The 26,251-nt window shown below is 37.0% G+C and overlaps 6 protein-coding genes across 7 annotated transcripts; 1 reads left to right on the top strand and 5 right to left on the bottom strand.

Moving 5' to 3' along the window:
• Nucleotides 1-762: 762 nt before the first annotated feature.
• Nucleotides 763-2,085, bottom strand: LOC116029043. The gene has a single exon (XM_031270923.1). It carries the CDS (start codon nt 2,083-2,085, stop codon nt 763-765), a length of 1,323 nt encoding a protein of 440 aa, XP_031126783.1.
• A 1,637-nt stretch (nt 2,086-3,722) lies between these two features.
• LOC116030713 (histone-lysine N-methyltransferase SETD1B-like) lies at nt 3,723-6,912 on the top strand. 2 transcript variants are annotated; one of them, XM_031273028.1, is made up of 2 exons: nt 3,723-3,979; nt 5,233-6,912. In XM_031273028.1, exon 2 carries the CDS (start codon nt 5,256-5,258, stop codon nt 6,648-6,650), a length of 1,395 nt encoding a protein of 464 aa, XP_031128888.1. In that variant the 5' UTR covers nt 3,723-3,979; nt 5,233-5,255; the 3' UTR covers nt 6,651-6,912. The 2 variants fall into 2 exon arrangements, with proteins under 2 accessions (XP_031128888.1, XP_031128887.1); XM_031273027.1 differs by having other exon boundaries at nt 5,227-6,912.
• A 1,014-nt stretch (nt 6,913-7,926) lies between these two features.
• LOC116030658 lies at nt 7,927-9,728 on the bottom strand. The gene is made up of 2 exons (XM_031272971.1): nt 8,897-9,728; nt 7,927-8,781 (listed from the first exon to the last, which is right to left on the bottom strand). Exons 1-2 carry the CDS (start codon nt 9,496-9,498, stop codon nt 8,064-8,066), a joined length of 1,320 nt encoding a protein of 439 aa, XP_031128831.1. The 5' UTR covers nt 9,499-9,728; the 3' UTR covers nt 7,927-8,063.
• Nucleotides 9,729-14,108: 4,380 nt separating this feature from the next.
• On the bottom strand, nt 14,109-15,172 carry LOC116030647 (agamous-like MADS-box protein AGL61). The gene has a single exon (XM_031272958.1). The coding sequence runs from the start codon at nt 14,986-14,988 to the stop codon at nt 14,329-14,331; it is 660 nt and encodes a 219-aa protein (XP_031128818.1). The 5' UTR covers nt 14,989-15,172; the 3' UTR covers nt 14,109-14,328.
• A 1,474-nt stretch (nt 15,173-16,646) lies between these two features.
• Nucleotides 16,647-17,406, bottom strand: LOC116030924 (agamous-like MADS-box protein AGL61). Its single transcript, XM_031273292.1, has one exon. The coding sequence runs from the start codon at nt 17,268-17,270 to the stop codon at nt 16,755-16,757; it is 516 nt and encodes a 171-aa protein (XP_031129152.1). The 5' UTR covers nt 17,271-17,406; the 3' UTR covers nt 16,647-16,754.
• Nucleotides 17,407-20,353: 2,947 nt separating this feature from the next.
• Nucleotides 20,354-24,077, bottom strand: LOC116029041 (amino acid permease 1-like). The gene is made up of 7 exons (XM_031270921.1): nt 23,993-24,077; nt 23,632-23,856; nt 22,867-22,960; nt 22,530-22,747; nt 21,822-21,964; nt 21,524-21,754; nt 20,354-20,761 (listed from the first exon to the last, which is right to left on the bottom strand). Exons 1-7 carry the CDS (start codon nt 24,075-24,077, stop codon nt 20,354-20,356), a joined length of 1,404 nt encoding a protein of 467 aa, XP_031126781.1.
• Nucleotides 24,078-26,251: the final 2,174 nt, after the last annotated feature.

Below are 26,251 nucleotides of genomic sequence, written 5' to 3'. Positions count from 1 at the left end.
AGTCAGGGTATGCAATTAACACTTTTGAAAGTCGTGGACTGAAATTAAGAGGACCCCTATAGTCAGTAGACCAAAATGGCAATTTTCTCTGATCTTTTTTTGATCATTTGGAAGGGGAATACCCAGAAAGTACAAGAATTTACAGCCATTGCCACCACGATGGCACACCAAAGGTGTCTTCGTCTATAGCTTCTAATATTTCAACTAAAGGTTTGTTGGAGGATAAAAGTGCCTCAAACCAGTTTGCTAGCTCTGCCGGCAAGCACATCGGTTGGTTTGTTCTGTTCGCATGCTATGCATTCACCTTCTACCCCCCAGAAAGGTCATGACTCTGCCCCTGGCAATTCCAAAATAGACCATCCATGACAAAAAACAAAAAGGAAAAGAAGCTCAAGAGAGCATGCGGTTATCCGCATCAAAGCCAAAGTGGCTGAAGTCACGATCATCTCCAAACATCATATCATCAGGGGGTTCAGCCATGTCTAAAAACCCATTGTCATCATCATGTGGATCATTTCCATGATAGTATTCGTCATCCCGCCTGGTTGGTGGTACCAATGTCCTCCCAGAATGATGGACGGTCGTCCTTGTTATCTGTTTGCCATTGGCAGATCCCCGCACCACTATATGTTCATTCTCCGCGGCCGCTCTTCTTGGGATATGTCGTCCACCTCCTCGACCTCTATTAAGCTGCGATGGTTCATAGGTTCTGCTGGTGTTTACTGTTGTTTGATACTGTTTGCTGGTCTCCCTTGGGTGGTACTACACTTCATCAGTGTGCTCGTTTGTGATCTTTGCACTCCTCTGCCATCCTTGTGTTGTAGATAGTTTCTTAGGTGCATTATTTTGTTGATGCATAACATCGTCTGTCTGGTTCTCCTCTTCCAGATTCTGCAGAGGAGCAAATCTTGATACATTTCCTCCCATCTGCTGATTAACTCTGTCTACATTGACCTGCTGCTCTCTATTGGTGTATCTGCTTCTCTCTCCCATTCTCTTCATAGGTTGTCTCTCCTTACACGATACCAACATCCAAGTTCCATATTTCTCAGTTGCATGAGGGGTCACCACAGGTGTTTTGACTCTCAATGGAGCAGTTGAGGTGGTGGCGTTATCCTTCCCTCCAGCATCACCATTCTCAGGTTCATGTCTTGGTTCAGAGTTTGCTTCTGGACCTGTTGTCACTCCACATTGTTCACGTCGGTGACCATACAATCCACACTTGAAACATACAAGGTGGATCCCCTCATATTCAATTGGCCAGAGTTTCTGCAAGAAGTTGAACTTCGCCACTAAAGGCTTTGTGACATCAATCTCTACACAAACGCGGGCAAATTTACCTTTGGAAACCAAACTCGTAGTGTCATCTATCTTGATTGGCCGACCGATTTGTTTGCCTATCTTCTTGAGGAAATCTTCATCAAAGTACTCAATAGGGATCGCTGGCAACCGTAGCCACACTATTAGCTTCTCTGTCTTGTTCTCAATCGGATCAAAATTAGGAGCCCATTCCTGCACAACAAGGTAATGCCCCAAGATCTTCCAGGGGCCTTCGAATCTTGCAAAATCAAGATCCCGTTGAGAATCAAATTTGACAAGAAAATAGTCATGGGCAAGAGCAATCAGTTCCATTTGTTCTTCAGGTTTCCAGAGGACTTGAAGCCTTCGAAGGAGATAAGAATATCCCACTGATCGACCCAGTACATGGATAATTAGCGAACGCCGCCACGGCCTTCGCAATCGTTCTTTTTCAGCTTTCGTAACCGTGATCACAGGATATTCTGGATTGATATGGGCTTCATCCATCTCTTCATCATCAGATACTGTCTCTTCAATTGTTTCTTTATTCAAAGGAACTGTTGTTTTAATCCCCTGCAAGGCTTGTCTATAGGAGGCTGAAGGCGGTGTGAGGAATTCCGGCTGGTTGTCGTCCTTATCAGACAAAGACGACTCTTGATTCTCCACCGCCATTGGAACGGATGAGTTTCCTTCCTGCATACCAATATTTCGTTTTGGTTTCTTGGTGCTGCGAACTAGTAAGTCTTGTTCCTCCGACGATCTGCCTTTTTCGGCCGGCGAACTCATTCCAGAGAGCACTTCTCGATCTTCACAAAATTTTCTTGGTTCATTCTAGTCTGACCATTTTCTCTGATCTTAGTCGACAAATGATTACATGGAGGTAAGCCATCATAGGTTGCCCATAACGATTCAATTTAAAAAGACTAATAGATAATTATTACATACTTAAAGTTAAATCCGTGTGATTTAACATACTAATGATTCTAACAAACTTGACTAGCTAAGGTTGCTCACATGATTTCTTACTAAATAATACAAATAAAGTCATGCACGGTTTATATTTTATTAACGAAAACTAATATCACACGGAATTTCATTTTAAATTATTGTTCAATATTAGTAGTTAATTTAGAATAAATCAATTTGATGTGAATTGGACTCGAGTAAATGAATTTATATTTTCCTTGAATATGTATTGTCCTACTGATTCAAGAAATATCAATGCATCGCCTAACCCAGCATATTTCAATTCCAGTAAATTAAAGAACAACTAACGCACATCACTTTCCTCTGATCGGTTTAAAATTCTTGCTATAGGAGTACCATTTCCAGATTTTAAGGCAAGTAAAATAGGTAACAACATAGACTCTCAATATTTAAAGAGTTCAATATTTATTTTTGATATAGCCACTTAAGAAATTTTAAAAAATTTGTAATTAATCCTAAAACACATTAATTTTATCCCAAATCACTTCCCTCTCTTAATAATTATGACCTAATTAATTTAGCATAACAAAACCATTATGTTTTCCCAATGACACAGATGATATCTCAAGTCCTGAATCCACAGAGATAACTTGAAGTAAAAAATTATATATTTTAAATATTGCGCTTATACTTTTGACATGGCCTTATTTATTTTAAAAAACGGGACCACAAAAATCCAAGGGAGTAGTTTATGGGTCGTTATACGGTGGACCATGGTCACAAAACGCCTCAGTTTCATTAAGTAAAAGAAACGGATGCGGTAAGTCTTAATGGAGTTTTGTAAAAGATACTATAGTTCATCTCAAAAGATACTGCCTCACATTTGTTTTTATATTATCAAATGAAACTGTAGTTATATCGAAATGAAATTGTAGTTGTGTTGAAAGGAAATTGCAGTGTATATAAAATAAAACTGAATAACAGTTTCACATTTTTAAGTGTATATTGTCCAATGAAACTGTTGTTATATCAAAATGGTATTATAGTTGTGTTGAAAGGAAATTGCAGTGTATTATAAAAGAAATTATAGTTGTGTTGAAAGGAAGCTGAATAACAGTTTCATATATTTGAGTGTATAATTTCAAATGAAATTGTAGTTATATCGAAAAGGAACTGTAGTTGTATTGAAAGGGAAATGCAACTGTTTGAAAGATAACTGCAATGTATATAAACTGAAATTTAACGGAGACTGTTTCAATCATTTGTTTCATTAATCAAAACGACGTCGTTTGGAGACATATTGCACAGTAAAATTTGGGATGCATGCTCCACGGTAAAATTTGCGAGTAGTTTACTATTCTAACAAATTCAATCACATCTAAATTAACCTATATTTCAAAAAGTAATTAGAATAGTGAATCCCTAATCTCGAATCTCACACCATTTCCAAACGAGTGTTTGTTAAACCAAAATCAGCAAAAGAATAAAGGAGCAAACAAGCACCTGGTTTGGCCCATTAATGGAAAACGCCCGAATCCGTTTAGAGTCCAAACTCTTCTTTTTTCCGTTCTCTCAGCTGCGAGTTCACAAACGCAACCGATCCGAGCGAGAAAACTGAGCTGTAGTGGAAGACAGGGAGATTTCCTCGAGGGCCCGTCATCTCTCTCGCCCACGAATAAAGTGCAGTATAGAACCACTGTTCTTCTTTATTCATTGCTCTGTGGTTACTCCATTGATTTCTCGCTCACTTCAGGTATTTTTGTTGGACTTTTTTTTGTATGATTATAGTTCATTTCACATCCTGTGGTGTTGAGTTCATATGCAATGTATTATTCTGTATATATGTTTAGCTTTTAGTGCGATAATGAACTGGAAGGAATGAAGGATCAATCGATTGATGAATTCCGGTTCGTGACTCGGTTTAAGGATTGTGGAATTTTGTAATTACAGTAGAGACGTTTTGTAGGGTTTGATGTTTCTGGTCAATTGTCCAGTTAAGTTGTCTGTTTTCTGGTTTCATTTGTTGATAGTGAGGCATGAAAGGTTTTGGAATTTCCATTGAATATGGCATGGTGGAGAGGATGGAAGGTTGTTTGTTAGTTTTGTGGCTAATTAGGATGTTAAAGTTGTTAATCAAGTTGTATCTTGGTGGATTTGTAGTGGCAGGCTGAAAGCAATTAGGAGCCAAGCTTTGGTGTAACCTCCATTAATATGAAGATGATTAAACATTCACCAGCAAACATTAGAGAAATGAACATGAATGTTATTCATAACTTTGAAGAACACTTGTAACAAAGTATAAACAACAGCTTAATACTCCAGTTCAGTAAGGGACAGCTCAGCATAAGGACTAACTAGTCTTTTCACATATATGTTTGTTATGAGCGGTTACTGCCATACATTAGCCTGTATATATTAGCTTCTGATTGTATTCTCTGTAGAGTTTTCCAGAACATATTCCACCATTGTTTTGAATAAACTTTTGGTTCTGTTTCTTACCATCATGTTGAGTGGTGATCTCTGTTAATTCCGATAACTTGTAGTCGGGTGCTCGAAGCACAGTAGACCTGGTTACATGATATGGTTTGGTGGTTAGAAAGTATGGAGTATTAGGTAGAGAATTGCTTTGATCCATGGAGAAACATTATTTTAGGTTTTGAGAAGCGCTTGATGTTTCCTTGGTCTACTTTTCAGAATTTCTCTCGTATTCCATATGGTTGATTGTATGTACTATGAAGTGAATATTGATCATATCGTTTCTTTTATTTGGTTAACATGCTTCCTCAATTTGATACTTTGACAATTCGTCTTTAAAAATGTAGAGTTAAAGCAAAGTAGTTCCATTTCGAGTGCTTTATGAAATTATATTGGCTTGCCTTAGCTCTTTGAGAAGTGAAGTCAATTACTGTAATATACTTCTCTCAGTTTTTGCAGTTTATGTTGATCGGTATGCGTGTCTTATCTAGACTCTTACATTCTTAACTTTGTCATCATGTTCGGGGACAGGAATACACTCCTCATCTCTCATCATGTTCAGGCAGTCACCTACAAATAGGAACCATAGGTCAAAAGGATTAAAGTCCAAGCACATTCTGCAATTCTGTCTGTTGCTTGTTGTTTGCTTCTGGCTGATTTATCAAGTCAAACGCTCCCACGAGAAAAGGAAAGAATTTGATGACAATGATTCCAAGTTTTCACTAAAGATGGGAAGCAGCTTTGATCCTACAATGTGGGGAAGGAAAGGTCTCCTTCCCCATTCAGAGGAAATAACCTTACCTAATGGCAAGCAAGATAAGCAGGTGGAAGACGAGAACCCAGAAGAAGATGAAGAGAATAAGCCTGAAGAAGAAGAAGAAGCAGAGCAAGATCAAGACAGCAAGTTTGAAGATGAAAATGATGAAGATAGAGGAGGTGGAGATGATATCGTTGACGAACATAATCAAGAGAAGTCGGGTGAAGAGGTTGAACAAGAGGAAGAATTTGTTGATGATGAGAAAGATACAGAGGTTGATGAAACTGACATGAAAAATTCTCAGGACCATGAGCTTGATGAAGACTCCAGGAGTACACATGAGGCACAGGAGGAACTTTATAAAGCAGATGATGCTTCAAGTGCAGTGACTCATGATACACAAACAGTTACCACTGAAAATGAGAACGGTGGCTTAGAGGCTGCTAATGAGAATGCTGAAGTAAAAAATCTTGAGCATGAAAGCAATCCTGACAAGAATATTAGTTTTGTTCAACACACATCACTGTTAAAGTTCGATGATCACGAAACAACTGGGAGTAACAGTTCCTTAAATACAACAAGCCTCGAAGAAAGTATTCCTAAGCATGTCTCATCGGATTCTAAGAATACCTCAATTGTGAATCTTAGGAGTGTAGTGGAATCAAATAATACAGAAGTGAGTGGAGAGACACATGACGTATCCTTGCAGAATTTGACACAATCAAGTTTTGATTCTACCATTGATGGTAATGTCACTACGAATGAAACAGCTGGTGGGGAAGACTCTAAGTTGCCAACCGCTGTTATTCAGCAGGGTAACCACTCTGCTCAGATTGTTGACGACACTCGGTCTGATTCTAACTCAACTTCCATACAAAATGAGGATTCAAACTCGACCTCAGTAAATGCCACACAGGAAGATGGAACAGGGGATAAGTCACACTCTTCGGGAGCAGATACCTCCAATGAGGTTAAAGCTGAGACATCCGAAACTGCTGACAAAACTGGTGGAATAGATGAAAGGTTGGAGTCCTCAAATATCGAGAATCTAGGTGAAATTGTCCAAGATCTAATTGATCCTTCTGACACTTCCATTCCCTTAGAAGAGAAAGACGTTGTTGATACAGATCTGGAAACTCTTCCTGACATACAAACTGAAGGAAGAAACACTGAAGATGTTGCAGCAGAATGAAATATCTTATAGAAGATTAATGAAATAGTTTTGTTGATGCTCAAGTTTTCTCATATTTTGGGTTCTTTGTTTTATTAGTATCCCAAGTTCTGAGAGTGTTCATTAGTCTGAATTATTGGTAGTTTTCTGGAAAACACATTTACATCCTAGCTGGCAAAATATAGGCAAGTTGGTGTATTTCAAGGGAAGTAGCTTGTACAATCATTTGTAGTTAACCATTTTCCTCTTTCATCCTTAATTTTTACTTGTGATTTCAGTATTAGCTTGTGCTTTGATCTTGAAACCTATCACTTTTAAACTCGAAAATTAAATTATCAAATCTGTAATCTTTTTGTCACTACATCCATAAATATGGTAGACAGAAGCAGTATAAGTTGCAGAGTTAGTCTATAAGGTTATGTTAGCAAACTTTTCAAAGCTCTTGGTTTTTTGGTCCGTCTAAGGTACTTTTTTTTTAATGTACCTGGATTCTAATTCTTTGGGGAATGGTAGGAGACCCCAACGATGACTTTGACCGGTTTTGATGTTTGCGTAAAAGCTAAGGAGTTGTGCAATAATCGAATTTTGCCAGACCAAAACCCACCAGGTGCCACTTATTATAGTGCATGCCAGCCTAGACGTACCTTATGCTCCTAACTTTCGAGGAAAATGATAATAATTATACCAAGAATCAGGACATGTCATATTAGTAACGGACAAAAAAATTTAGAGTAAACGTGATTGTTGGTCTTAATTATGACTTAGCAATTATAGGTCGCCAACACCAATCCTCGAAAAATAGGTAAAACGTTTGAAAATAAAGAACAAATTTGTAGTGAAATTCAATGTATTCAGAATAATAAGCCTCGAATTTTATATAGCGATTTCTCTGGTTAATTCCGTTAACGAATGAGACCTCAACCTGCTAATTAGCTATGGAAAATCTCATGTGAAACATAAAGGTAAAAGCTCGTTTGATTTTGATTTCCATCACGAATACGAACTGTGATTTTTTTAGAATTTATACCGAAGAAAATAATACTTTCCTTGTCCCAATGAGAACATAGAACACTCTCCTTGTGTCCGGATGTATAGTTCAGTTGGGTAAGATTGAATCACACCCAATATAGTTCAGAAATCGTAGCCGAAGTCACACTAGTACACTAATGAATAGTTGAATTACAATAAAATTTTGTCGAACTAAAGTGTAGGAGTTCAAGAGAGTGAGAGATTTCACCTATTGTGATCAGGTAGATTACCGAACTTTGGATTCTCATTGAGAAGCGACGCCCACATGTGATGCCAAATAAGAATTCATTCATTCCTCAATCAAAACTCATCGTACAAAATACAAATCAATAAATGAATACAAATATACAATGTACAGTGGCCAGCTAAAATGGCTAAAATTAAGGGAATCACGAGAGAATCTTTTCATTCTCGATCCGCTTGCCTCAACTCTTTACGTAGCTTCTGAGAAAATGACCGACAAGCATCCATGCTTAGATCCATTGCCGCCGCCAACGCCACGAACGCGGCGGCGTCCTCCGTGCAGCTCACGTGCTGCACCCCAACTTCCACCTCCGGCATGCTGCGTTTTCCGTCGCCGGCCACCGTCGACGACATCACGAAACCTCTGTACAGCATGTGGGCCCACGACCCGGATCCCTGATTGGACCCGAAATCGGATCCGGGCCCGGACCATGAACCCGAGCCGAAATCGAAGCTGCTGCTTGGACTAGTCAACGGCGTAGGTCCGTTCATTATGTCTATGTTAAGGTTGCCGCCGTTCTTCATACTGATCGTCGAGTTTACTAATGTGACGGTGTCTGTGATCCCGTCGGGGATTAATTCAAACCGGAACCCTAGGGGGTCGCCGGCGCCGCTCTCTCGCCACGCCTCCAGGCGGCCCCACGGCTTCCACGTGCCTTGGCCGGGCCGGAGAATGAGCCACGCGCCGGGATTCGACCGGCTCACTCTGTCACTCCCCGGCGACGGAACAAATGGCGTCACCATTGACGCCGCCGCCACCGGCGAGCCGGAGAGGTCGTGGATGGTGATCGACCATCCTTTCCGCTCTTTCCCGGGTTTTTCATTCTCATCTGTTCCGCTAAAGCAATTTGCTGATGTGCTCGGCTCTGAAAGTGAAGATCTGTTCAATAAAATAACACCAAAATATTAGAAACCTATATATATTTCTTTTTTTAATAAATAGTTTTATAATTAGAGGGCCTAAAGTCCTAAAAATTAAATAATTAAATACGAACCTGGATCTCAAGTTACGATCGCAGCTGTTTCTGAAGCTGAACTTGCAGGAGAAAACCGGCTGCTTTACATTCCCATTGACCTGAAACACCTGAGGACTGCATTCGGGTTCTCCATCAAACTGGAACACGAATCTCGGGTCGGGCTCGGACTTAACATTAACATGCAGACCCGCACCAGAAGAACCCTTAATTTCGACCCACCCGTTCTGCAACACACACCCTCTGCTACTACTCGCGCTGTTCTCCAACCCCTTCAAATCCAACGCCACCGCCACGCTCCCCACGCGCTTCCCGCCGTTAAAAAACCCGCACCCGATTCCACTCCGGCCGGAAAATATCTCAATCTTTAAGCTGCAACATTTCCCCTTCAACCTCTCCACCATCTTCTCAAGCTCCGATTTCTTCAAGGTGTAGCAGGCGTGAACCCTAGTCTCCACAACACCCTCCGCGTCTTGGATCACCGGCACCGTCGAAAATTGGGTGGCAAATCCGCCGCTAAGCTTGATTTTACAGTAGCAAGAGTCCACCGGCGTTCTATACTTCGCCGGAAACTTCAACGCTAGATTTCCGATGTTAATTCGCACGAAAGGACACGGATCCATGGCTGGCCTGCCCTCTCTCCTGGGGAAAAAAATTCTCAAATCTGAAAAGTTGTTGAGAATCAAACAGAAAGTAAATAGAGAGAGCGTAGTTGAAAGGGGATATATAAGTGGAGGAATCTTGGTGAGATTAAGAAAAGGGGGGAATGAGCTGGGTTGCACGTATGTAGAGGAAAGGGTGAGCCAGCGACAGCAAGACGAATCCGGTCTGGCAATTAACCAAGCATTTGTTGTGCGCTAACTTGTCCCTTCTGGACTTCAAATTATAATACTAATACTAATATAAAAGTATTGCCTAGAAAAAGGTATCTAGTGAGTAAAACATATGATTTTTGCATAAAAAAGATTACGAGTTTAGTTTAAATAATAATGTTTGACCTTTGATTTAGGAGAAAGTTCATAAAAAATGATTATGAGATAAATATGCTTATTTTGCGTAGATTGGCTCAAATTAAGAATACGACCTGTGTTAGAAAGTTGAATTTGAAATCGTATATATACCAATGACTTTGTGGTCTATTGACTTTTCTAAATGGAAAGTTATGGTTCAAAACCCACCCTACCGATGCGATATTGACTCTTTATACTTCCGTATGTGAAGAAACGTAATTTTGAACCAATACAAAAAGCTAACAGTCTATGATCTCAAAAAGTATGTATTTGACCTTTTCAATTTAGGTTTTTTTTTTTTTTAATATAAATTTCAACTATCAATTAATTCAATTGGAATGTATAATCAACCAAAATTTTGACATTGATTTACTGAAATTTAGGCATCTTTTATAATTTTATATATAGTAATTTATCATGTCTAAAATTATTATTTTAATAATATTAATTATATCGTAATTATTACTCAAATAATCTAGTATGTTTTTAATATAATATGAATTCTACAACTATAATTTTAAAAATTATATACTATTATTTTTAAAAACATATTTTAATATAATTAAGATTTAAACATTAAGTATTAATCTGAAATATATATTTTTGTGTATCACGCATATAAAATACTAGTATGTAATATGAATATATGATAATCTATATGTAATATGTTAATTGTTAAAGACTTTAATTCATGTAACCTAATTTATGTTATAATTTAAAGACTTGAATTGTGGATTTATGGATGATTTATGTTCATTAATTCGGTTTGTTTTAAGTACTAATATTTTGGATAATCAATTAACTGACTAATTAATATAAATAAATTCAATTCCGTTAAAGTAAAAATACGACTCCGTAAAATGTAGCTCGATTAATGGTCAGGTATTTAGAAATTTGAGTAAATCAATAAAGCAAAAAAAATTTGATTGACCATTAATCAAATTAATTATTGAGTTAATGACCGATTTGGTCATTGACTATAGTCAAATTATCGATTTGATTCTCTATTATATTTTTACCAAATTAAGTTATCAACTTTGAAAATCCTAGCCAATTTTGTCTTATGCAATCCTCCTATAGCTCAAATAGATGGGATGGCGAAATTGTGTAAAATTTTTAAAGTTGAAAACTTAATTTGGTAAGGATAATAGTCGATGACCAAATCGATAATTTCGTTATAGTCAATTGACTAAATCGATTATTAACTTTTAATTATTTGTACACCCCACCCAAGCACAGAAGCACTCATATCTCATAAATAAATTAAATTTTGATACTATCAATTTTATAGTAAAATATTACTCCATATATATATATATATATATATATATATATATATATATATATATATATATATATATATATATATATATCACATGTGTATTTTAATTTTATCAATGACTTTTTCTTTCCATATAGAAAATATTATAAAGCATTATAAATACTATTAAATATTTTATAAAGTCAAATCATTTATATTGTATTAAACAAATCAGGTATGTTTACTAATAAGGTGATAGTGTATATATAGGGGTGAATAATGAAATATTGTAATTATTTATAGCTTTCACCTTTAATTTTATTATTTAAATATATATTATAAAAAATTCACGGATATTTTTACAAAGCTCGAACCCACCCAGTGCAACCGGGTGCCACCACCCAGTGCAACCGGGTGCCACTAGACCACAAGGTCTTTAACTCATGAGTAATTTACTAGTATGCACTTATACGAAATGATTTGTATGGTAAGGTTTATCAAAATTTTCATCTATTTATAAATTAATTGGTGTTATCATTAATTAAATCATATCAAACCATATAAAAAGCTTGATTTATCCAAGAAGAGTAATAAAATATTTTATTTTGTAATAGGCAACAAGAGTAATACGTTATAAGATGAGCTATGAGCAAACCTTTAAAAAAATAATAAATTATAACAAAAAAAAAATCTTTGTGACAAACTCAATCAAAAATATGTTATCAGAATTTTTAGGATAAGATCAAGCTAGATACGTAACGAGAGTAATACGTTATAAGAAGAGATGGATGTAACGTTTTTCCATGTCTAGAAGTATAGATAGGAGTAAGGTGTGGGGCACTGGTTACAACCGGAGAACAGCTGTTTGGCAAATTGCTTTGATGGTGGAAAGGTATGAACAAGTTGGAGATAATTGGGTGTGCAATTTGAATGGCCCCCACAAGCTAGCCAACCTTATTATTGTGGCTTGTGTTTGGAGGTTTTGTTTGGTTGTCTTGTAGTTAGCACAGCTATTTGCTTGTCTTGTTCAAAATATCTTAGGACGCCAACTATGAGTTGGATGTATACATTGGATGATTTCAGGTCCATATCAATGATAGTGTTGTTGGCCTCTACAAATTCATTTTTTTATTTCTACTTTTCTAGATAGAATTAAAATATTATAATAAATGCTCATGCTATTTTTCAAAAGGTCTATAACGAATAAATTAGTTATTTTTATTTCCTAGGTAAACCGTTGTGACTTTACTTTTACTTTGAAAATTCTAAGAGCAAGACCCGCGGTCAAGTTGTTACTTGGAGTATTTTGTTAGGGTGTGTTTGAAAACTTAAAAAATATTTAAAAATTTGGGTTACTCATTTGTCAGAAAATGAACTAAACACACCAAGATAATTTTCTGGAATGCAAATTAAATAAACACTGAAAAATAAATTATTTTCTGAAACATTTTTCATAAGTCATTTTCTTGACTTCCAAACGCGCATTTAGTTTAAAGTGCCAATAAGATGGAAAAATAAATAAATAAAAAGAGAAAAAACAAAAGTTAAGGCAATAATCACCAACTAACAACCCAAAGAATCTCCAAATTTGAAATTGGCACAGTATATACAGCTATGGCATTAGAGTCACAGGGACCATGCCGTTATTGCTGTTTTTTTAAATTACTAATATTTATAAATCTTTTTGTCTTTGAATTTAGGAATTCGCAAATATAAAAGAGTGGACCATGGTCCATGAGGGCTGTTGGAAGGACTATTATAATGGATAACTACTATAATCTTGCACAATGTTTTAAATGTGATTTAATTTAAAGTTTGATATTCATCGAATTATCGTGATAGAAGAATATATAAATACATTTTTAGGTGGGGTGCTTTACTAATTTAAATAATTTTTTTGAGAAATAAAAATAAAGAATATCTTTATTGAACATTTATTTTATTTCATTTAAAAAATAAAAAATAAAAATTTAAAGAAATAAAATATCAAAATTAAAAGAACACAACCTTAGCGATTCTCATGTGAAATTTATGATGAGTGTTCTTTATTATGTGTAAAGCATGAATGGTTATATGATGTAAAGCATAAATATTTTATGAGGGATTTATATATATATTACTAATCAAGGTTTTACTTTTATTAATGAAGAATCTTTGTATGTTTTTTGAAACAATAGATTGTAATTATAAGAAGTTGATAATACCATTGCATTGAGAATTCAATCAAGTTGGTCTAATGGATTGTTAGATTTGTATTCACAAAAGTTATAAGTTTGATTCTCGATCGGTGGGAGTGGCTCCATCAGCCACCAGTTTATTTTGTTACTTATCAATAGGCAAGATTTATCTCATGCGCACCCAAACTCAAGTGGATACGAGTTTCTCTACCCACAAAAAAAAAAAAGTTATAATAAACATTTGCATTTTGATATATACAATCATATTACTTGTAAAATCTTGGAATAATGAATTGTGATTATAATTTGATCTTATATATAAGGAATACTCCTAGAGTAAATCACCCTCCTCTTACCGTGAAAGTGCTCAATACACATGTTGGTTGCCAAGAGAGACCATTCCCAATCTTTGCCGACCTAAAAGCATTAACCAAGCCCAGTGGCAGTCTCAATAGGTTTAATAGTTTTATTAAAGGAAGAAGTCTACCAACCTTTTCAGGTCTGAGACAAAGAATTTTGTAACACGTGGTTCTCTTCTGTGGAGAGACTTCTTTTGGCCTTTTCACCTATACTTACTATAAGTTCGGAACACTCTTACCACTTTGTAAAAAATCGAGCCTGTTAACTTAAACCAACAAACAAACAAAAGAAGGATCACTAAGCTATCTGATCCCGCTACTTCTAAGTTTAGTAGGATTTACTACATCATATATCAAAGATTAATCACATAGAATTACTAGATTTACTCCGTATATATATTGAAAAACATTCATAAACAAAACTCATTCCTCGTTAAAAGATTAATCATATAGAATTACTAGAAAATCATATACGGAGTATAATATATGATATAATGTTTGTTGAAACATACATCAATAATCTAGGATTCTAATAATGTAGCTAAGAAAGATTGAAGAAGATTCAATCATGTTCCGGATAATCATAAATTAATTACCAGATTAAATTAGTTACCTTAAGCTTGGACGACGATCATCAATGTCGTAATCACGAAGCAGCGAACCAATTAAAACACTCATCAATAGTGTCGTAGCTATGGCCGTCGTTGTTGTTCATCAACATCGTCAGGACCTCCGAAGAAGATAAGTTGTTATTGTTGATGTTGTTAGGGTAGTTATTATGGGCGATGATCGCCGCCGCCGCCTCTAACTCGTCAGCTCTCAACACAGCCTTTTTTTTCAACTCCTCCAGCGCCGCCGTAAACTCTTCAAGTTCAATTGCGCCCATGTCCTCTATTGGGAGGTCCCACCAGTGGTCCCCGCCGCCGCCGAAGCCGTCATCTCGTTCCGCCGCCTTCTCCTTCTCTCCCGCGAGTTCCTGCCACGCGCGGTGATAGCGCTGCGCGACGGCGTTCTCCTCCGGCGCGTCGTCCTCACTCGCCGGCCGCGGTGGCGCGTTGGAGAGGTAACGCTCTATCACGGCGTCGGCACTGGGGTGGCCGAAGGTGAAGACGCGCTTGCCGCCGTAAGATTCTACGATGGCCACGACTTGCGTGCCGCACAAGATGCAGAGCTCGCTCGCCTTGTTGAACAGCCCGATGCGGCGCTTCGAGAACGCCACGTGCCGGTGGCTCACGTTGTCTATCTTCTTGATCTCGATTTTCCGGCGGCCTTGAGTTTGCTTCTTCTTGGCGGAGTTGTTTTCCATGGCAGAATCTCAGTTTCCGACGTACTGTAATAAGATGTAGTATAATATAATGCCTCCTAGGGTTTTCACAACCCTTTTTACTACCATACATATACATAATCCTATTACATCAATCTAAAATTTCTATAAAAAGAATCAGTTTGTCCCCTTTTTTGGGTCTAAAAGAAGGAAGTTTTTGACCTAATTCCACAATATCTTACAGTTAATTGCAAAGTAGTAGCTACTATTAAGTACCGGAGTACTAAATATCATATAATTAATATGAATTTCGGCAAATTATTCTGTTTACCCGAGTCCAACTTGCAAAAAGGACTCACGTTCAAAAATACACAATTTACATATTGATTATTCACAATTTATATATTGAATATTGCGTTCACAGTATATATACATACTGAATGTTTATAATTCAAATTGTAGACAATCAATATGTAAATGGACACGGGTCAACCTTGCAAGGTGGGTCTGGGTCCATGGTATAACTATTGTATTATTTTGATATGGGCTAATCAATATATACTCATATATTCTAGTACTAGTCATTTCTATGCGCAATGCGCAAAAATATATGCTCAATATTTATATTTTAAAAATAATTAAAGTCTAAATGAAAAAAATGATTTGTTATATTAATCTAATATATGATGTCTACAAATATTATTATCATTAAAGAATATAAGAAAATATATGGATGATGCATGCGCATGGTAAATTTAATGAAAAAGATAACAGGAGTAATAACAGTAAGTATAGTTTTGTCCAAAAATTTATATAGTACAAATCTAAAAACACAATGTACAAAATGGTTAGCATTAAAAATGTGAACATAAATGAAAAATATAACTTTGGTCGAGACTTATTATGTTTTTAGATATAAATGGATGTTACTCAATTAATCATCATACTATAGGATAAAAATTAAAATATTCTTGGTATAAATTATAGAGAAATTTCTTAACATGTAATTTAAAATTTCTTATTGCCAGTCTTGTGTTCCATGGCAATATCTTAAGGTGCATGCATGTAATGCCTAAGGTTTTCATTCATCTCTTTTGATTACTTATATACTGTCAAGCAGAATATTCTTACAGGAATCTAAAAATCCTTAAAAGAATCCGTTTGTCCCCGCCTTTTTGGGTCTAAAACAGGGAAATTTTTACCTAATTCCACAATATCTTGCAAAGTACTACTACTAAATATTAAATAATTAATATTATTTTGATATGGGTCAATCTACCCATATAAAAATTAAAATATTCAACCGAAGTACAAATTATAGATCGAGAATTTGATTAACATATAATTTAAATTGACAGAATATTTCCTATAATCAAACATGTGATTATATGATTATAACAAATTTACAATATTCATCAATATATAAATCTTTTATATATTTTTCATTAATTCATCATATATTATATTAATCCATATATGATCAGTGATAAATGCATATGAAAGCAGTACCAATCAAATTCAGAGAGCATGATTAGAGGAGAAATTAGCAACATTTTGGTAATGATGGTGACCATGGATTGTTTAATTTACACCTAGCAAATTAAACATGCCATCATCCCATCAATTCAATTTATTATCCATTCAGGTCTTCCCAAACACATTGAATGATTTATTGATCTCTTTTGATATGTTAAGCTAAGAGGGAAGAATTATTGGGACACATTCATCGATTTATCTCTTCTAATTAGTTAAGAAAAGAGAACAGAAAATCGATAAAACCATCAGAATGGGAGTACAATCTTTTCAATCTAGGGTTTAGCAAATTCCGCCATGATCAATTGGAGTGCACTTTTCTTGAGCTCATCCATGGCGATCATCACCTGTTGGAGCTCCGGCAAGCCAAGCTCGGAGATCGGAGCTTCCCACCAGTACTGGCGGCTCCGCCGCCTCTCCGTTCTCATCCGGCCAAGCATCTCTCCTCTCTTCTTCTCCATCTCCGACGCAGCCAGCATCTGCGTGAGCTGGAGGTTCATCTCGCAGACGGCGGCGCTGCGGTGTAGATCGGCGGCGCCGGAGACTGTGTGAGGGTTCCGGGAGAGGAAACGGTCGAGAATGGGGCCCACGTTGGGGTTTCCGAAGGAGAAAGGTTTTCCGGCCGGCGAGAAGACTATAATTGCGATCTCTACGCCGCAGAGAGTGCATAGCTCGCTGGCTTTCTTGAAAAGGCCAGATCGGCGCTTGGAGAAGGTGACTTGTAGGTGAGTCTTCGTCTCTATTTTGGCGATCTTGATCTTTTGCCTGCCCATGCTTGGCTTCTTCGCCATGGCTACAAATTAAAGCTCAAAATTCACCAAATATTGACTGTTTCGAGCTTGTTGTGGAAACATAGAATCTGGAATGGAGTATTTAAAGGGTCTCCAATCTGATCTCCATCAACGACATTATATTGTTTTTACTACGTTCAATTAATTTTCATTCATTTTAGTATATGCAGCATTTCTATCTTCATAAATTACCCAAATGATATGGGAGTTAATTAGAAAATCCCATGTAATTATCATTTAAAAGGTTTTAAGTTCAATTTTCACATGCATCATATATACTATATTTGAAGCAGTTGTACTGTTCTTATTTTGCTGGCGAGAGGGTTTTGAATTAGTCCAATGTCTTTCTACGGGGATGAAAGAAAAGACAAGACTGTTGGTCCCGGATGAGCAAGCTATAAAGTCTAGAAGGGGGGTTGAATAGACTTTATCAAATTTTCGATTCTAACTCAAAGTGAGCTGAAAAGAATTAAGGAAATAAATTTCCTTGCAGCGGAAGTCTCAAGCTTGCGTAAAATATGATTGTAGCGTTTTGTAAATTGTGTGCTCGTGTGAATAAGAGTTATGGGGTTAGTTGCACAATAATAATAATAACAGTAAAGTAAAGTGCAAGAGAGGAATTTGAGTGGTTCGGCCAACGCAGCCTACGTCCACTGTTCTCCTTTCACTCCAAGGAGCAAATCCACTATGTATTATCACCAATACAAAGTCTGGACAGAAGCAACCCGCTTCTTCCCTTCTTGACAATCCTTGAGATAGAAAACAGCCGCACCGTCTTCCTATCCTTCACTGCCTGACAATCCTTGAGATAGAAGATAGCCGCACCGTCTTCCTATCCTTCACTGCCTGACAATCCTTGAGATAGTGAATGGCCGCACCGTCCACCTATCCTTCACTGCCTACTCAAAACTTCCCTTCGAAAGTTGGTGTTGTTGTGTTTGTGCTGGACTAGTAAAAGAATCAAAGTGATTCTTTTATCTTTTAAGCTTAGAATATGCACACTGGAATTTTATGTCTCGAAGCTGAGCTTTTCCTCTCTTTTCTGTATGTGCATTCACTGTCTCGTATACCCCTTTGGTATCCCCTTTGTATTCACTCTTGGTATTCTTTTCTTCTAAGCCTTGGGGTTTTATATTTGGGAAGAAATATTCCCGTTGCTAATTTGACCGTTTGGCAGCAGTCCAAATCTGCCAAACAACCCACATTAATTTTTGTCTCCTTCACGTGCTTAGTGGAGTTGATAAAATATTTCCTTGTTCAAGTCTCCATACTTTACCCGTTGAAGTTCCACCTTAATTTGTATCCCATGTGCTAGCTTGATCTGAAATCCCACTTGAAGTTTTCCATAAAATATTCCACTCCCATAATTCCCGTATGGTGTCTTGCATGTTGATAAGAAACTTTGTCTTCATGCTTGATTTAATATTCTTTCCACTATCTTGAGCCCATCTTTCTTGAATAAAATATTCATGCCCATTCTCCATCTTTAGCTTTCTCCTGATCACTTTGAATTTTATTTGAACTTTTCCAAATAAAATATTGTCACCCATACTACCTTTTCCCATGTGACGTTTTCCAAAGTGTATAATTAATTCCTTGGTTGAATCTTGAGTCATCAATGACATCATCACTAACTTGAAGAACTTCTTTTCACCTCTCGCAACTCCTTCTTCCAAAAGTCTTCTTGCTAGAGTATTACTCATTGAACCAATTTCATCTGAGTATTTTTCGTGATTACTGTAGCAATAGTACTATTCGCGTCACTGTAGTAATAGTACTATTCACCTCTCGAGTACTGTAGCAATTTCACTGTAGCATCGAGTTTTCATCTCTTGTGATCTCTCGAACCTCTCGATCGATCTCTCGAACTCTCGATCTCTCGAATTAACTGTAGCAATAGTACTGTAGCATCTCTCGAAAATTTGATGTCTCGCAGCCATTTTGATCCACCTCTCACGAGTCTTTTGGCTTTCCAATTCACCTCTCGTGAGTTATATCCTTCTTCTATGACATCCAAACTCCTTTCCCATCCACCTCTCGTGGATTTTTATGTTTTTCTTTGGCCTCAAAACTCCGTTCAAAAACGTCTCCTGCGGATGGTACTGTAGCACCTCTCGAATTACTGTAGCATCTCTCGAAGTACTGTAGCAGCGCGAACTTGATGTCTTGCAACCATTTTAATCTACCTCTCACTAGTACTTTGGCTTTTCAATCAACCTCTTGTGGATCATATCCTTATTCTATGATATCCAAACTCCTTTTCCATCCTCCTCTCATGGATTATTGTCTTCTTCTTCGGCCTCAAAACTTTGTTCAAAAGTGCCTCATGCGAATGGTACTGTAGCACCTCTCGAAGTCACTGTAGCAGTTTACTGAACCTTACTGTAGCAGTTTACTGAACTTGATGTTTCTTCATTTTCTTCTTTTGGAGACTAATAATTACAAATAAATTCTAACACATTTTTGGTATCATCAAAACCTAATTACAAATATTCCCAACACAGACAATATATTCTCTATCTGGGTTAATTAAAGAGTTTTGAATTACAATTTTTTTTATAAGTAAGTGTTAAACTCTGGTGACATGATTTGGTCTAATATAAATTAGTCCTAGTTATCCTATTATAATGTATACTATTTATTACCAAATCTTAATTTTCAATGAAATGATAATGCCAGATGATGACTATATCTAGATGATAGCCTTTTAATTTGCAACGGTCAAAATTATTAATTTTTATTTTATTTTTGTTAAGATAAGGCCAGATGATGTGCTCATGTGCACAAGGTAAATCTTAATCATGTGTAATAGCATAGTGGTATTAGAAAGATCATGTGCAATGACCTCAACCAAAATTTGAAAGAGTGTCAACAAGAATCAAACTTGTTATCATCTGGCACGCGAATCACGTTCCATCCACTCGATCAGGTTCCTATATACATCATTCAATTTTCACCAATATATTGCATGCTCATACGTGCCCTTGAATCCCATGCACAAAAAAAGATTGAAAATTAATTTGAATACATGGAAGTATATATGGTCCAAACATTTTCATAAATTGTGAAGATGAGATTAGATTCTATGGATCAAATGGCTGGTAATGAATGACATATTTGATCAAGTTTCGAACAGATCCAGCGGCGGCGAGAAGGGAGACAATGAAGCAGAAAAGGCTGAGTGTCTGCAAACAAAACCATGCGAAGGAGAATCTCCGAATTTTTGCTTGTGTCATGTACATTTGTGTTGGGAAATATATGGTTAGAGGCCAGAATGAAATGGCTCCCAGAAGACCCACGAAGGCGTTGAAGAAGGGGAATATCAATCCCACAATCACTGTGAATATCACGTATCCTGTTCTCCATAGTAGCCTGAAGAAGCTGAACTCCCAGAATCCAAGAATGTTGTATTCCGCCGTTATGAATCTGCTCTCCGGCCACCTTCTCCGGCTCCACCTCTCTACAAATGCAAATACTGGTTGAGTAAATACCTGCACCAGCAGACGTACACATGATCAATCATGTATATTTAGTTTTTTTGGGTCTCGAGAAGGTGCATTGGGTGTATCCTATCTTAGCTTGTGACTTTAGTTCTCAAATGATTAGACCACAATGAGTAAATCAACCTTTAATTTGGTTGTTCATAGCTGACTATCCCAACTCAAATCAAGAAGGACAATAGGCTGCTAGCTTTTTGATAGCGTACATTAGGTAAATGAATAAATCCCACATTGTGACCTAAGTGTCAAAGGATCTAGGTTGCCCCTGACCCTTTTAAACCAATAACAAAGACCAATAGATTGCTCCCGGAAAATGTGCAAAACCCCCGCCTTAGATTTGTGACTCTATTGGATCATAAGGATAAATTAGCCTATTAGGTTGTTCATAGTGATCAATTCAAACCAAGAAAATCAATAGATCGTGGCGTGCATCAGGTAAACCTCAGTTTGTAACCCTAGTCATCAAAGGATCAGAAATCAGCCTAGATTGCTCCTAACCGGTTCAAACAAGAAACTCAATAAGTTATCCAGAAAAACTGTGCAAAACCCCCACCTTGTGATAAATCAACCAGTTAACCAGCTCAAATTGAAAAAGTCCATACATGCTCATGTGAGAATTTAAACTATTCTTGTCGTTATCATATCAACATACCAACATATGACTAAGTTTCCCCAAATAATAAGTTAAAGTTCCAACTAACCATTCTACTACCATATATATCAACTTCCTATATATGTTTATTATGTATGTACCTGGTAGGCTCCAATGAGGTGGACAGCTTTGCATGCATTAGCAAAGTCAACAAGCCAGTATGGTTCAAAGAAGCCATGATCATCAGTTAAAAGGTTCCCCGGAGCATCAACTCCGAATGCAGCATAGCCCACGATCCCACACAGTGTGTAGAAGAATGATGACACCATGATCCCAACGAAGGTCGCCTGTTTCATCACTCTGTTCTCTCTCGGGGAAGCTTTTAGTGTATCCTGCAATTCTTTTAATTTCCCCATTATTATTATATACAGATAACTAAAGGTTGAGAGAGAGACTTGCCTGTATTTCAATGACAACAATGGAGAAAGCAAAGGCGATGGCAATGTTTCCAAGAGCAGAGAATGTTTTCCACATCTTATCCACAGCCGAGGTGTTGTTGTCAATGGGCACACCTGTCACACTTGTTGTTACCGGCGTTCCACCTGTTAAACACCGTTTCTTGTGTTAAACTACTTTCAATATATCTTAGGGACGACCCTGGTCCAATAAGCAATATGATTTCTGTGTATGATGTTAAGTGTTTATGTGTCATCAGTTATATAATACACATTATATCGTGTTTATGTGTGTGTGTATTATGAACCTGAATTCTATGCATTCTAAACACGAATTTTGTGTATTGAATTAGAGTCCACAGTACACTGTGAACCCTGGTCCACCACATAATGATTGTATATCAAGTCTGGCCCAACTGTGTAGGGCCTGAGTGGCAAGGCCCAAGAGCGAGGGCTACCAAGACAGAACGCAAGGGACGGAGTGGGGCGTGGAAGATGAGGCTCGGGCAAGGAGGTCTGACCCTGGGCCGGTGGTCACAATTAGCCTTTGAGGTCCGCCTGTAGGCCCGAGTAAGGTCAGTTGATCATTGACCTAGTCTCGAGGGATACTTTGTTTTTAAGGGATTATTGTTTTCTATATGATGTTAGTGGGTTTGGACCGTTCGAGTCAATTAATTCTATATCTAACCAAAATGTCAATAAACCGGCGTACCCGCGATTCTTACAGCAGAGAGAGCAATGCCGATGATGGAGTAAGTAAATGACATGATGGCAGCAACCATTGAAATGAAAGAAAGCTTGTGAAAATTTGATACTTGACTAAGGATCATCTGCACTGCTCCAAACTCAATTATGTAGTTCCGGGTTGATGGAGAGCAGTTCGGCCAATCATGCCCGTACTTGTGGTAACAGTTGGTTCTTTCAATCGCCCTGATGATCAAGACACCATCAATAAATTAAACCACTTATCACTCTACTTCATATTTAATGTTCCAACTAAGATAATCCTTATTAGTGGGCTGGGAAGCAACGAATTGAATACTACTTACCCTAAGCTAAGAGCTGTTGTGATTACGTATCCAATGCCAAGTCCAATTAGAGTAGTATATTGGGCAAGTGCGCAAAACATGTATTGTATGCCACCTGCATGTGTGGAGTTGACAACATTGAATTATATATTGTACATACCAAGTAAATTTCACCATCCTTAAGTAAGGATGTACACTGCAAAATTTTCACCTTGTGACCTAACTTAATCAACAAGGACTATATATATTAGCTGCCTTGTGATCTTAATTGACAAAAAATCATGTAAATCAGCCCAATCAAGTTGTTCATATCTAACCAATTCAAACCAATAGGTCAAGGGAGTGACCTTAGTAAACCAGACATAAATTTCACCTTGTGACCTAGCTTAACCAACAAGTTAGGACTAGGTATATCAGCTTTCTTGCGACCTTAACTGGCAAAAGACCATGAAATCAGTCCAGCTAGGTTGTTCATATCTAACCGATTCAAATCAATAGGCCAATGGAGTGACTTTAGCCAGCAAAGGACTAAGTAGACCAGTTTAAGTTACTCATAGTTAACCGACTAAAACCAATAAACCACTTATGCATGGAGTGGATTTAGCCGAACCAACTTAAGTTGCTCATAGCGGATGACCGACTCAAACAAAGAAAGTCAATAGGTGGCTCTCACAAGAAGTACACCTGACCTGTAATCTTGTGATTACTACTAGGTTACCAGTTTGTCCAACTTGATTGATTGAGTTACTCCACTTTACATATATATATACATACATATATACATACCGAGATGAGTTCTAACGGCGTCCATGTAAGAATAGTTGCGCGTGCCTTCCGGCGAGCGGTAACAATCCGTGAGTAGAATGGAAGTGTACAACGTGATGACGGAGAAGACGAGCAGAGCAACCGATCCGGGGAGGCTTCCCAGCTGCGCCACCGCCCACGCCAGAGACAGCACACCGGACCCTATTATTGCCGTTATTATGTGCGCGCTTGCCGTTATCACTGTCCCTGCATCCATCAAATAAATACTCAAAATCTAATTAACTTTAATCTTCATCAAAATAATATATATGCATACACACACATATATATACCGGAGATTTCTACAACCACACCGACATCGTAGAATTTTTTCCATATATACCAGTTCTTTTGATGCGCCCATCATCATCGAATAAAGAATCCCCTGCGCCTCCTTCTTGAACAACCACACTCGAAGTTCTCTCCATTTCTTCGATCGATCTGCAATTCTCTAATTTCAGTTCTGAATTATACTATGAGTCTGGGTCTGGGTCTGTGTAAACTTTGCATCGTAGAAATGGCGACTGATTAAAAAGAATAAAATTGAAGTAATCTAATGACAGTATCATCATCTTCAGAGATGGGTAGAGAAACTTGAGGGAATTGAAGAAAAACATTATTCTCCGCCACAGAAACAACCTGCGAAAAGCTTTGATTTTGGCCCATGATGTGTCCGGATTCCGAGGACGGTTGTCTTTTGTGGATAAAAGCGCCACATGTTCCATTAAGTTTGGAGGTCAGAAATTGAAAGCCAAGGAAAGTACGATGATGTCGGGTTAGTTCAAGATAAAGAGTCGTCGCGTGTTCTTTCTTTGCCAGATTTGACCGAGCACCATATTGACTTTTGTCAATATATGGTTCTTGGTTTGTGACTTTATGTAAGTGATATGATGCATAATTTTATCTAAAAAATTTCAAAAAAAAAAAAAGGCTAAAATATGAGCTTAAATCTCCAGGTCCGCTGTCTCACTCAATATAGGTGATTACAATTTAGCGAGGGAATTAGTCACTATGTTCAAATGTGGACATCTTGGATTACACAAAAAAAAATTGATGAATTGATTATAAACTATTATTATATTTTATTGTACACTTGATGTATGTCCACTATGAGCCAATAGCTAGTTACATCATGGATCAGAGTTTATAATATACTCCGTGATAAGTATTGTGGATCCTAGTACATATTAGGTATATACATACAATGCAATTAACCTATTATGTAATTTGGTATATTCATTGCTGTAAGATAAATATGAATTTAGTTCAAATCGTGCCCACAAAATTTGATACTAAGCTAACTCATAGAAAAGGCTTTACTATTAGTAATTTACTTAACAACGTAACTCCTCCGAGTTGCTAGATTAACTTCTATCATATAGTGTGTGTGTATTCAATTCGAATATGTAAATCTGAGGAGCATGCGCCGCAACAAAAGGATGGTTCCCTATTCGTTTCATTTTTTTCCAGAAGGGAAAAAGAAAAGTACCCCCATCATAGTGAACTGATTATTGAATATAATTTATGTTTGATTTTTTGGTCAGTTTAGTTTTTGTACGTATTCACAATAATTGATTATTATTGAGAGGTAAAAAAATGTCATAATTGGTAACGGATTGTTTATTGATAATTTTAGTCAATTTAGTTATAGCTGTCAACTATTATTTCGTTTATACTTACATATTACGCGCATTTAAAGATGATTGTACTTATGAAATTACTTATTACTTACTAAAAAAAAAAGAAATTCATGTAATCGAGTTTATATGTGATATATAAATTTTCTCCATTTCTTTAGAGTGCCATGCAACATAACGGTTTAATAATAATAATAATAATAATTATTATTATTATTATTATTATTATTATTATTATTTATGTTGATAAAACCCTAATAATATGTTCTTTAAATTTATCATACGTATTTTGTTTAATCAATAGGGAGGAGTAACCTCAGCTCATCTAGTGCTCGCTTGTAATTCTACGAGTCGCTGGAATCCCAAGAGAATCCTCCTTCACATTCTTGAGCACATCACTCGCCAGATGCTCTATAACGATCATCCCCATTCATGCGCGATGGATCGCTTTTGCCAAATTATTCGTTATGTTGCACTGTTATGCTCTTTATTATAATCATACAATATTTAGGGTTTGTTATTACTTATACATCCATCGTCGCCATTCGCTGAGGAAGTTGGTCACAAGTCCGTGGAATGATCTCTCAATATTATGATAACTAACCCAATCAACAACTATCTTTGCATCACAGTCTAGTACTTCATAATAACCTTTCGATAACCTCGTTCTCACACAAGTTTGAGCCCCCGGCCTTCATAATAGCCCATGCTTCAACTTCATCAATTAAACAATAATCAATGTTAGCAATGAAACCAACTACCTAGCTATACTCCGCGATCGTCCCGAAAGCACATCCCTCGCTCCCAGTTATGCATGTTCTTGGGTCCCTGCTCCCGTTCGTGTTAAGTATCATTCACTGATCATTCATCCTTATTGCATTTATAATAGTTGGTTTTTATGTTAATAAATATAAAATCAACATTTTGAATATGTAAAATATAAACTATTGTCAAGATCGACGAAA

This window comes from Ipomoea triloba, chromosome 9 (assembly GCF_003576645.1).
Source record: "Ipomoea triloba cultivar NCNSP0323 chromosome 9, ASM357664v1".
NCBI lineage: Eukaryota > Viridiplantae > Streptophyta > Magnoliopsida > Solanales > Convolvulaceae > Ipomoea > Ipomoea triloba.
Note: the sequence above shows the minus strand (reverse complement) of the source record. Positions and strands in the feature narration are given on the sequence as shown.

Bases quoted from the DNA above. Each gene is read 5' to 3' on its own strand.
- LOC116030713 (XM_031273028.1), top strand. From the start codon at position 5,256: ATGTTCAGGCAGTCACCTACAAATAGGAACCATAGGTCAAAAGGATTA.
- LOC116030658 (XM_031272971.1), bottom strand. From the start codon at position 9,498: ATGGATCCGTGTCCTTTCGTGCGAATTAACATCGGAAATCTAGCGTTG. The intron at 8,782-8,896 runs GTTCGTATTTAA...TTTATTGAACAG, and splicing joins GATCGTAACTTGAGATCCAG to ATCTTCACTTTCAGAGCCGA.
- LOC116029041 (XM_031270921.1), bottom strand. From the start codon at position 24,077: ATGGAGAGAACTTCGAGTGTGGTTGTTCAAGAAGGAGGCGCAGGGGAT. The intron at 22,961-23,631 runs GTATGTATATAT...CCACACATGCAG, and splicing joins CGCCGTTAGAACTCATCTCG to GTGGCATACAATACATGTTT. The intron at 22,748-22,866 runs GTAAGTAGTATT...CTTGATCATCAG, and splicing joins ACAACAGCTCTTAGCTTAGG to GGCGATTGAAAGAACCAACT.
- LOC116029043 (XM_031270923.1), bottom strand. From the start codon at position 2,085: ATGAGTTCGCCGGCCGAAAAAGGCAGATCGTCGGAGGAACAAGACTTA.
- LOC116030647 (XM_031272958.1), bottom strand. From the start codon at position 14,988: ATGGAAAACAACTCCGCCAAGAAGAAGCAAACTCAAGGCCGCCGGAAA.
- LOC116030924 (XM_031273292.1), bottom strand. From the start codon at position 17,270: ATGGCGAAGAAGCCAAGCATGGGCAGGCAAAAGATCAAGATCGCCAAA.